The 12,183-nt window shown below is 49.5% G+C and overlaps 1 protein-coding gene across 1 annotated transcript in view; it reads left to right on the top strand.

Annotated features, from left to right (window-relative positions):
• The window catches only part of Eif4e1b (eukaryotic translation initiation factor 4E family member 1B), a 32,899-nt gene extending 24,613 nt beyond the window's left edge, over positions 1-8,286 (top strand). Inside the window, exons 5-10 of the mRNA XM_039096186.2 lie at positions 4,225-4,487; positions 4,717-4,812; positions 5,369-5,432; positions 6,064-6,177; positions 6,303-6,442; positions 6,692-8,286. Of these exons, the coding sequence (XP_038952114.1) occupies positions 4,225-4,487; positions 4,717-4,812; positions 5,369-5,432; positions 6,064-6,177; positions 6,303-6,442; positions 6,692-6,806 (792 nt within the window). The 3' untranslated portion in view covers positions 6,807-8,286. The remainder of the gene's footprint in view (positions 1-4,224; positions 4,488-4,716; positions 4,813-5,368; positions 5,433-6,063; positions 6,178-6,302; positions 6,443-6,691) is intronic.
• The last annotated feature ends 3,897 nt before the right edge of the window (positions 8,287-12,183 follow it).

Below are 12,183 nucleotides of genomic sequence, written 5' to 3'. Positions count from 1 at the left end.
TGTCTCCTACCGCCTCCCTTACCACATTGCTCACAACCCTGCATACTCTTCCTCTCTCACCATCAACGAGGCTCGTGATTCTCCTTATAACGGTGGGTCAGTGTCCTCCATCTGACACGGGACTTTAGTTCAGGTTTGCCTGCCTCTTCCTGCTGGCTTCTGCACGCCATATACACCCTCGGTTCTGGGGCACCCCTCCCTGCCCCTTCCCCCACAGACTCGGTCCTCATTTATAAACCACGACAGAGGCAAAGTACAAAGGATAAGGAACTCTGAGAGGGACGGCTGTCAGAGAGGGACTAGGATACTAAATGACTCAGGCTTCCTAAACAAAAGGCTCATGGTCTGATACTGACTGACCAAAAGCACAAATAGAAACAAAGTAAACGTTTTAAAAAAAAGGAAGAAATTTCGGAGCAGGGCTGGGCTTCAAGAGCCTCGGCTTATCAGCCTCACTGAGCTACTCCAGGAAGATAGGCCTGGCTGACCTTGGCTAAAAGCCAGATTCCCAGCAGGCCCAGGGACTTGCTTTTAGTGCCTCTCCTTAGTCACCGCTGTCCAGGCTGGACAATGTAGATGGTGGCGTTATGCCTGGAAGCCACCCTGTGCCAGAAGAGGGTCACAGCTCTGACGCAGCTGAGACCGTGCCCAGCCTTGGAGAGAGCTGCTCCCTTACTCTACCAAACACAGACCCACAGCATCACCCTGCCTGGCTTCCTCCAGGGCTGTCTGTGCCAAGGCAGTCCACGGCGCCATTGAAGGGCTTTATCCCTGCCTTGAATTTGGGCCCTGGTAGTTGAGGGGAACACAGCAGGCCTGGGGTTGAGCCAGGTTTCAGACCTGAGCCTTAAGGGTCTGGCAGCATCTTCTTCCTGTCTCTGGGGATGTCTGCCCTGGGAACCCAGCCACCACACTGTGAGAAATGAGCAGTCACCATGCACAGCTGAGGCAGAAAGCCTACAGCTGCACTAGTGAGTGACAGATGCTCTTCAGCCCAGAGCTGTGAGACAGCCTAGCCTATTTTGCTTTGGAGTAGAGAGGAGCTGACCCCACAGGTACTGCCCAAACTGCAGATCTGCAAGCACAATAAATGATTCTTACTGTAGCAGGTCACTAAGACATGGCTGTGCCACGGGGCACTAGGGAAGTGGATTGCTGTCCTCTTCCCTTTCAATACTTCCAGACTTAAAATTTTGCCCGCTGTCACACATTAACATCCTGGTGGGCATCCTCAATTATTTTCCTGGATACAGTCTCCTGAAGTAGCACGAGAACCTGACTGCAGTGGTTAATCTCAACCCCCACCCCCACCCCACCCTACCCCAACCCAAGGGATTCTCCATATAGCTCTGGTTGTCTCGCAGACACGCAGTAGACTAGCCTGGTCTCGAACTTACAGAGATCCTCCTCTTCCTCTGCCTCCCAAGTGCTGGGGTTACAGGCGTGTGTCATCATGCCCAGCTTTGTGGTGGTTAACGTGGGTTGTTTATTTAGTTGGTATAAAAGCACTATGCCCAGGGCTTTAGTGAGGTACGACCTTTGGGTGTGTTTGCGAATTCATCTCCAGAGAGGACTGGCTGAGGGGGAAAGGCTGCCTGCCCATGGGAAGCACCATTCTGTGGACTAGGCTATGGTAGTCACAGGTGACAAAAGGGGGTGGGGTGGGGGAGAAAGCCAGTTGTGTATGTTTCCCTTTCTCCGCTTTCCGGTCCATGAAAATGTGGGCAGTGCCTTCCCAGACACAAAAGACTGATTCCCGTGAAGCGTGAGCCAGATGAACTATTCAGAAACACAAGTCTTCAGGCTGAGGCCAGGCCCCAGAAACCAGAAACCTGGGAGCTAGCTCTGTGTGGGGGTGGGGCTATCATCGAAAGGTCAGAGGGCAACTTAAGGAAGCTGATTTTTCTCTACCATGTAGGTTGTGGGGACTGAACTCAGATCCTGGGGATTGGTGGCAAGTGCCTTTACTGGCTGAGCCACAGTATCAGCCCCCAGCAGCCCATTTTACAAGCCCTGTGGCCCACTATGATCCGTAGGGAAAAGACCCACCCCACTCTTAAGGCTCATTCGGATCCTAGACTTGATCTCTTCCCAGCCTGTTTCTCTTTCTCCTAGAAGCTTGTGCTGACTGAGGTCTGTGCAGGTCACAGAGAAGTCCCCACCAGAACCCGGCACAGAGGGTATGGCTTTTAAAAAACAAAATGGCACCAGGGTTGGAACCCAGGGCTGCTCAGCTCCACCCATTTTTGGTGCCCATTACTGCAGAGCCTCGTGTCCCAGAGATCATGGTGTGGTTTGAGATGTGGGCTGACAACCACGGATTGTCAGCTTCTAGTTGAGCATTCTACCTGCCCCTCTGGAGAGGAGGTTGAATAGCATTTGAGATCATGGGAGATCATGGGAGACCCAAAGCTTAGCTTCTTGTCCCTCTCTGTTCATAGTTGGTTTTTTCCGCCCTGGCAGGGAGAGCTCTCTCACCTGATATCCATTGAGCAGTGAGCCAGGCCTTACTCCCTGGACCTCACTTCTGAGTCCTTTATCCACCTCCTGACCTTCCAGCTGAGGGAAACGAGGCTCCTCAGGTTCTGTATCATGGATCAGCCTAGGGAAGGATTTAACATGATGGGTACCAGTCACTCTGCCTGACCAGTGACATCCAGGTGAAGAAAACTCCGGTGAGTGTTTTCTGGCAAGAGGCAAGGAGGGTGTCTTAGTCAGGGTCTCTATTCCTGCACAAAACACCATGACCAAGAAGCAAGTTGTTGGGGAAAAGGTTTATTCAGCTTACACTTCCGCATCGCTGTTCATCACCAAAGGAAGTCAGGACTGGAACTCAAGCAGGTCAGGAAGCAGGAGCTGGTGCAGAGGCCATGGAGGGATGTTACTTACTGGCTTGCTCCCCCTGGCTTGCTCAGCTTGCTGTCTTATAGAACCCAGGACCACCAGCCCAGGGAGGGCACCACCCACAATGGGCTGGGTCCTCCCCACCTTGATCACTAATTGAGAAAACGCCTTACAGCTGGAGTTTACGGAGGCATTTCCTCAACTGAGGCTCCTTTCTCTGTGCTGACTACAGCTTGTGTCAAGTTGACACACAAAACCAGCCAGTACAGAAGGCAACCACATAATGGACGGGGTGGGGAGGGAGGGGGCGGGGGGGGGGGGTTGCTCTACAGGATGGAGAGCCTCATGTTACCAAACCCTCTAAATTCTCAGAAAAAGCAGGAATGGGTCTTTTAATGCAAATGGGTCTTTTAATGCAAATGTCTCCCAGTCCCTAAACATTAGCAAATGATTAGCCTTTTGTTCTCTGGAGATTAACTCTCTCAGAGCTCAAGCTGACTTCCTCGGGTTAACTCCCTCAGTACTTGATACTGGCCTTGAACTCCTTATGCCTGGCTTCCCAGGGGCACTTACCGGCCTGTTCACTAGTTGCTACTTTACAAATTCAACTGCTTCTAGAGTCAGATAAATACCATTGGATAATATTGAGGGCACAAATGGAGGGTGTAAACAGGACAGGGCCCGTGTGTGTGTGTGTGTGTGTGTGTGTGTGTGTGTGTGTACACGCGTGCACTGTGTAAATGTTGCTACCTCTGTCATCCTAGTCTGCTTCAAAGTCAGGCTCTCCTCAGGCCCCCAGATAGATACCCTAAGAGCAGACCCCAAACACTGACCCTGACATCTGAGTCTTACCCTCTGCCTGAGGGCAGGTTTTTCTTGGCACAGCTATGCCGGGTGATGAGCGATTACCTTCCAACTGGTAGCTCCCCGTCCCACCCCATCCCATTCGCACAGATTCCTCCACTCACCTGTCTGCCCAGGTGGGACTGGGTTTTCTGGTTAAAAGCAGGGAGCTGTGGGTCTCTTAGCTGCTGGTGGAGTCCTGAGCCTTGTCATGGCTGCTTCTGAAATTGTGAGTCTACCCACCTGCCTTTCCCAGAGCAAATGCCTAGCTGGGGTGCAGAAAGTGGGGGTCAGGGGTCAGCCAGAATTAGAGTTTACAAGTTGTTATTATTATTATTATTATTATTATTATTATTATTATTATTATTTTGAGTCAAGGTTTCTGTAGCCCTGGCTGTCTTGGGACTCACCCTCTAGAGCAAGCTGGTCTGGAACTCAGAGATCCATTGCCTGCCTGCCTCTGCCTCCTGAGTGCTGGGATCAAAGGTATGCACCACCGCGGTCTGGCTACAGCTCACTCTTTCTTTCTCTGGTCAGATGAGCAAAGCTGAGGGTGAAGGGCAGGAGGAGGAAGAGGAGGAAGAAGAGGAAGAGGAGAAGGAAGAGGAGGAGGAAGAAGAGGAAGAGGAGAAGGAAGAGGAAGAGGAGGAGGAGGTGAAAGAAAAGCCATCAGAAGCAACAGCGGAGGGACTCCAAGGAGAAGCCAGAGACCTACCTGGATCCCTTAAGACCGTGAAGCAGAAGGCCCAGAGAGAACATCCAACCAAGCTCCCGAGGGAGCTGCACCCCCTGCAGTTCAGGTAGGGAGGCCACGGGGACACTGTCCTGCTGAGAGGGCAGCCTTTGTGCCTCTTGAGCTTCCACTCAGTGGACTTACCCCAGAGGGTAGCTTGTAGGGGTAACCGACTTCCAACACCTTGTGGGGACTGTGTATCCCAGATCTCCCCTCCTGCTTTACAAACTTGGCTGCCCAGACACTTCGGGGCTTGGACATTGCAGAGCCTTGACCCTCCGTCTCCTACTCCCCAGGTGGGTTCTGTGGTTCTTCAAGAATGATCGAAGCCGGGCCTGGCAGGACAATCTGCAGTTAGTCACCAAGTTTGACACTGTGGAGGACTTCTGGGCGTGAGTGTCTGCCTCCAGGAGCTCTGACTTTGGGGGTCAAAGGCATCATAGCCTGTCACCTTCTCAGGGCCTTGTCAACATTTGCTGGGAGCTAAGGGTTGGTAGGTCCTCACCAGGCCATGGCCACCCCCTTGAAAGTTTCTCCGGGTTTAAGGAGAACCTGAGGTCTGGAGGAAGCAGGAATGAGCCCTGCTACTCTGAGTGACTTTGTGGCTCTAACCAGGGTTCTTCCGCTCTAGAAAATTGGCTTGGCTATCGTAAGGGTTAGGCCGCTGCCTTAGTGTGTGCGCCAAGAGAGCTGAGAAAGGCCACGAAAACCCAGGAAGGAGGCCCAGCTGGGATGCCCTAATGATGCAGACTTCACCAGGCTTTTTTAGTTCAGACAGGTTCCCAGCGAAGGGATTCCAGGTGGCAGGTCCCCCATGTGTGGGGAGGCCCTGGGAGGGAGGAAGGAAGTGGTTGGAAGGTAGGTGTAGGGAGGAGTTGGAAAGACAGGGTCAGGGGAACCATGAGCTACAAAGCCTTGAAACCTCTGGGTGGGGTGGGGTCTTTCCAGGACGTACCGCCACGTCAAGCTGGCCAGTAAGCTCTCTTGTGGCTGTGACTACGCTCTGTTCAAGGTAGGCTCTGCTCCAGGGACTGATTCCAGGGCTCTTTCCCTCAAGGATAGCTGGGGTGTAGGGTGTGGGCAGCTACAGGTATGTGAGTCTAGAGAGGAGAGAGCCTCAAGGATGGAGCCCAGGTTTTTTTGACCTGACTTCTAAACTAGCATGGACTTCAAAACTGCGCATGCAAGGTGGGCTGGGGGGACGTATTCCTTAATGTCCCATCTCACCTTGGAGGCGCTGCCCTCAGCATTCAGAGACTGCTTCAGGTGTCTTCTGCCTAACAAAGTTTGCAGACTGCACAGCCAAGCTGGGATATCTTCCCTAGCCCTCAGAAATTCTGACTCGGAGGTAGCTTAATCCTGTTCAGTAAAGGTGACAAGCACACGTATGAGGTTACCAAAGGTGTCAACAGTGGGGCTCAGGGGGCTGTAGGGCTCAGTGGGCTATGGGGTCAGGGTCTTGGAAGGGGTTTGTGTGGAAGGCTGAGTGGTTGGAGGTGGTGCCTGATCGGCAAAGGGGAGGTAGGTAAGGGAAGCCTGTCTAATTAGGCCCTGGGTATAGAGCAGACTAGGCTCTGTGCAGAGGGAGCTTGGTGTCCACTTCCCTTTAAACAGGGAGGCAGTTGATCTGCCCCTCCCCACAGGAAGGCATCCAACCCATGTGGGAAGACAGCAGAAACAAGCGGGGTGGCCGCTGGCTGCTCAGTCTTGCCAAACAGCAGCGCCACATGGAACTGGACCGTCTGTGGCTGGAGACAGTGAGTGGGGGAAGGGAAAGAGATGCGGTGTGAGCCTTAGGAAGTGGCGGTGTCCTCAAAGCTGGGCTGGCGGGGTGGACCCTGTATCCAAGCTGGGGCGCTCACCACTCCTCTTTCCGGCCCAGTTGCTGTGTCTACTCGGGGAGAGTTTTGAGGAGTACAGCGGGGAAGTGTGTGGCGCCGTCGTCAACATCCGCACCAAGGGGGACAAGATTGCCCTGTGGACAAGTGAAGCAGAGAACAAGGCCGGTGTGATGCACATCGGGTGAGGGTCCTCTCCTCATGTAACTGGGGGCTGCAAGGGAAACCTCTGGAACCCTTCAGACGGGCTCTCCTTTCTTCCTCATCCACTTGTACAAAAGAAGTAGGAATTTAGACCTAAACTATGTTTAATTAAAGTCTTCAGTTTCACGGAGGGGTTCTACTGGGGATGCTGGTCTAGCTATGAGTAAGACGTGCAAAAAACAGGTGAGGCTGGGTTGTGCCCACCATCTTGCTCTGTCTCCCCCACTAGGCATATATACAAAGAGCGCCTGGGCCTCTCCACGAAGACCATCATTGGGTACCAGGCCCATGCAGACACTGCGGCTAAGAGCAACTCTTTAGCCAAGAACAAGTTTGTGGTGTGAGGCAGGCTTCCGGCCGCTACTCACCTGGGCACCCTCCTTCTCCTGTTGGTGGACCGGAAGACTGCACTGTGGATTCTGGGGCAGGGCTTGGGGGATGGACGGCCTGGTTCCTTACCTCTCTTGGAAGGCGTGTAGTGTAAACGACACTCCTTGGATGTTGCTGACGTTGGCCTCATATTTACCGGTTTAAGCCATTCTCCCGCTTCAGCCTACATAACTGGGATTGTAAGAGTTCACAATTGTACCCGTGTTTATAATAATTTCTTCAGCTTTTGCGGGTGGGGTGGGGCGGGGCTCGGGCCTTGTGGCAGCTGGCCACTACTTATAAACTAGTCTCAATTCGCCATTTGCCAAAAGCAGGGTGAAGTGATGTCCTGGCTTTGGAGTTCAGTTCTCCGTGGGCACTGCTTAAAGGCTTTTTATAGGTTGCCTTCATTAGATCCGTAGCTTGGGTACCCATCCTAAAACCTGCCCCTTCCCTAGACCAGCTGTGATTGGCTCCTACCCTCTCTCCCTCCCTCCCCTCAAGTACTGGAGTAGGTTAGAGGAAAAACAATTTGTGTAAAGACAGGTGGGCCCTGGGAACTGAGAAATGCCCTGCATACTTCTCCTCTGAAGACGGTCCTGTAGGTCCTGTGTGTCTCCTGCTGAAGTGATGGAATGGAAGAACCTTAATGCCTGAAGAGATTGCAGTGGTAGTTGGGTGTTGTTGTAAAATATAAAAAAAATAAAAAAAAGTATTGTCTAACTCGTTTAGGTCCGCACCACAGTGCCCTAAGATATCTGCTAGATATCTCTGTGGAAACACATCCCAACTCCGCGGTGGCCCCAGTGTCTCCAGCTGCCACACCTTTTCCTACACTCAAACCATCACATAAATGAACACGTAACACAATAATCTTTGACCCAATTGATAAGCTATAATTGCCCACCTAAACCTACAAACCCGGTACCATCCATCCCTTAAGAACGTTGATAACGGGGCTGGGGATTTAGCTCAGTGGTAGAGCGCTTACCTAGGAAGCGTAAGGCCCTGGGTTCGGTCCCCAGCTCCGGAAAAAAAAAAACTAAAAAAAAAAAAAAAAAAAAAAAAAAAAGAACGTTGATAACAACCTGTAAATACACAGAGCGAGATCTGTATGTCAACTTCCATTGTCCTGCCACGGCTTCTCTCTCTCCCTCTCCTCTCCCTCTCTCTGTCCCAGTCTCCTCCTCTTCCTTCAAACTTTTCTCCCACCCATCCTTCCTTAATTTCCTGATATCACAGAGTACAAAAGCCTATCAGGGGGCTGGTGAGATGGCTCAGCGGTTAAGAGCACTGACTGCTCTTCCAGAGGTCCTGAGTTCAATTCCCAGCAACCACATGGTGGCTCACAACCATCTGTAATGAGATCTGATGCCCTCTTCTGGTGTGTCTGAAGACAGCAACAGTGTACTGTACTCATGTACATAAAATAAATAATGCTTTAAAAAAAAAAAAGCCTATCAGGCTCATTGTTTAGCTTACTTCTTTTTAAAACATTGTTTAATCTTCATAATGGGTGTGACTTTGAGTTTTATGGTTATATTACTACTCTGGGAGAGAGTACAAGATACAAGCTTTTCTGGTTACAGACTAAGGAACACAGTATTTTGGGAGAAGGATTTTGTCTTTGTGTTTTTAAAAAGTGTGATTAAGCGCTGGAAACCTGACAGAGTCATGCTGATCAGATTTGATAGAGGTAGACTGCCTAAAAATAATTGATTCAGGAGAATCAAACAAGATATCTCGATTCTAAACTTTTGTCTTGAGAGTTGTATTTTACAGAGTGTGACTACTTAGATTCCTGGTCTCAAGGACTTTCAGCTGGGTCTAGTTAGGACACAGCGGCTACAGCATTTGATTCATTCTTCTTACCCTCTTACCACCAAGGATATCTTAACGTCCACGTACAGCTTGAAGTTATGGAGGAGTCGTCGCCCCAACTCCCTGGACCTTTGCGGGGCTGAAAGCAGTTATTCTAAAATTGTTTTTTTTTTTTTTTCCGGAGCTGGGGACCGAACCCAGGGCCTTGCGCTTCCTAGGTAAGCGCTCTACCGCTGAGCTAAATCCCCAGCCCCTTCTAAAATTGTTTTTATGAGGAATTTTTTTTTCCTTTTTTTTTTTTTTTTTTTTTTTTTTCGGAGCTGGGGACCGAACCCAGGGCCTTGCGCTCGCTCGGCAAGCGCTCTACCGCTGAGCTAAATCCCCAACCCCCTTATGAGGAATTTAAAATTGGTTGTAATTTTTTTTTTTTTTTTTGGTTCTTTTTTTCGGAGCTGGGGACCGAACCCAGGGCCTTGCGCTTCCTAGGTAAGTGCTCTACCACTGAGCTAAATCCCCAGCCCCAAAATTGGTTGTAATTTAACAGGGAGGAACTAGCTAGATTGAGTTGTACAGTCATAATCTCATTTGGTAACTAAGCAAAAATATCTTTGCTTTGATATAGAATTTATTTGTTAAAAGTTTAAAAGTAGGGGACTGGAGAGATGGCTCAGTGGTTAAGAGCACCGACTGCTCTTCCTGAGGTCCTGAGTTCAAATCCCAGCAACCACATGGTGGCTCACAACCATCTGTAATGAGATCTGATGCCCTCTTCTGGTGTGTCTGAAGGCAGCTACAGTGTACTCATACAATAAAATAAAATCTTAAAAAAATAAATTTATAAAAGTTTAAAAGTACAAGGTATAGAGTCAGTCCTTCTAATGATGTCATTACAAACTTCTGAGTTGATTACACCTGTGAGTTAAGGGCCAACTAGCAAATTCACGGCTCTGACTTTGTGAGAGAACTTTCAAGACAAGATATAAAGACAACAGTCCAGATTGTCTTATATAGATAGATGGTTTTCAAAAATGTCAGAAATCCACAAAATTTGAGATTTAAAGTTATTTATCTTTTGTTGAGACATATCTGCTCCTAACAGTTCCCCTTTGGCGGATTTTATGAAGAATTTGAGCATCTCTACCTCCAGATGAGGCAATACTTTGTGACTAGGCAGCCACTGGACAAAACTGCCTGTTTCATCTGCAGACTAATACTGTCCAGAGAAGGACAAATTATGCAGAAGAGTTGACTGATAAACTCTGCCAAGACAGGGTGATCTGCCCTTCAAAATCTGCATTTCAAGAGTCTGTCAGTTGATTTTGGGCCAGAAGACTGAAGACTTGCGCTCACATGTTGCTAACAGAGGACTGTGCTAGTGGAGATTTGTCTCTATAACCTCTCAGTTCTGAAAGTCATGTTAGGCTTCCTATGTGTATAGATATTTGGTCATTCTCAGATTTCTGACGGGATTGAAGACTGATTATAGTCTCATAGCCTATCAGGCTGTTTAACTCTGGAAATACATATTTTGTTAGATAGTTATCAGATAGTATACAAGCTAGCCAAGATATAGATTTTAAGACTTTTTTTCTTTCTTTCTTTCTTTCTTTCTTTCTTTCTTTCTTTCTTTCTTCCTTTCTTTCTCTCTTTTTTTCTTTTTTCTCTTTTTCGGAGCTGGGGACCGAACCCAGGGCCTTGTGCTTGCTAGGCAAGAGCTCTACCACTGAGCTAAATCCCCAACACCCCCCTTAAGCCTTTCTTAGGCTGGAATGGATAACTAAATGTTCTGTTTAACTGATATAATGTTGGACTGGGTGTTAGATATATTTTATGCTTTTAATTACAAAATGATAATAGTTGTGCTCAGCTTATATCTGAGAAAAAAGTTTTGTTTTTTTTTTAATTAGACAAAAGGGGTGAAATGTGGGATGATGTCACAGGTGAGGTAGGTACAAGATAGAAGAAGGCCTGTCATTGGATGAGAAGGAAGGATGGGCCGGAGAAAAGTTTGAAGGAAGAGGAGGAGAGGCTGAGAAGCTGTGACAAGACAATGGAGGCTGATGTAAAGATCTCACTCTGTGTATTTATAGGTTGTTATCAATGTTCTTAAGGGATGCATGGTACCGGGCTTTGTATGTTTAAGAGGGCAATTATATCTTATCAATTGGATCAAAGATTACTGTGTTGTGTGTTCTTTTATGTGACGATTTGAATATAGCAAAGCGTGCAGCAGCAGGAGACACTGGGCCACCGCAAAATTGGGATGTGTTTCCACCAAGATATCTAGCAGATATCTTGGGACACCTCGGTGCAGGACCTGGGGGGGGGGGGTAAAAGACAACCGTACTTTTTTATTTTTATATTTTTACAACAGTTGGACTTCACCATGGTTTTTTTTAAGGGGTCCACTTGACGCTAATGATTCCTGAGGCCCTTTTTGTATCTAGTCTTTTTCCTTTTTTCTTTTTCTTTTTTCTTTTTTTTTTTTTTTTTTCGGAGCTGGGGACCGAACCCTGGGCCTTGAGCTTGCTAGGCAAGCGCTCTACTACTGAGCTAAATTCCCAACCCCTTGTATCTGGTCTTAAATAAACATTTTGTAACAAACTTGGAATCTAAATATTTAAGATCAGGTGTACCTAAACCTGGATCTGCCCCATCCTGTTTTGTTTCAAAAGGAGTCTGGTGAGTCCCGGGTACCAAGGAAACCAGAGAAAGCCTGAGTTGGTATGGGACAGGGGCTACTGTAGAGATAGGCAAAAACGGAACAGGCGTGGCACTCCTGTTTGTATTCAACTCCACTGTGTGTGGGTGCATGGCACTGTTCACTAGTCCCACTATGCCCAACGGCTTATCCCTGGGGAATGGACTCCTTGGTTCTTGAGCCTTAGACTGGAGATCCACGGGCTTCAGTCACACTTGGCTCACCAGCTTTGCCAAGTTAGCTCATCTGGGGCCTCTGAAGGACTTGGGGAGCTTATGTAGAGAAGAGATGGGGATTCCTCAGAGGTGGTGGTTGAAAGAGGTTGAGTGTGTCTGGGGTGTATCCAAAGCCTTGCCCAGAGGCAGGGTCTTGGGGGAGGAGTGAGGCCTGCTGGACCAGAAGAAAAAAAAAACGGTGTCTGGGGCGTGGCTCCAAGGGTGCGGACCGAGGCTCAGAGCAGAGGCTGAGTAGGGCGGAGCTCTGGGAGGACTGAGGCCAGTTGGAGGAGGGGTCTGGGGCGGATCAGAGGCGAAACCCGGTTTAGAGGCGGGTCTTAAAAACAGAGGTTGGCTGGGGCAGAGTCTTGGGCGGGACGTGGGCAGGGCTGCGGGGAGGACAGCAGCTTGGCCTGGGCGGAGCCTGGGAGGATTAAGACTGGCTGGGGGTGGAGTCATGCTATGAGCCGGTCTCCGTGAGGACTGAACCTGGCTGGGACTGGGGGGCGTGGGCGGAGCTCCAAGAAGACCGAGCAGTCCTGGGGCGGGGTGTGGACTGACACTGTGGGCGGGGCCGGAGCGCTGTTGGAGGGCGGGGTCGGATGAGGGCACCGC

Source organism: Rattus norvegicus, chromosome 17, assembly GCF_036323735.1.
Source record: "Rattus norvegicus strain BN/NHsdMcwi chromosome 17, GRCr8, whole genome shotgun sequence".
Classification (NCBI taxonomy): domain Eukaryota; kingdom Metazoa; phylum Chordata; class Mammalia; order Rodentia; family Muridae; genus Rattus; species Rattus norvegicus.
The sequence above is the reverse complement of the archived record's forward strand: the minus strand, read 5'-3'. Positions and strand labels throughout refer to the sequence as shown.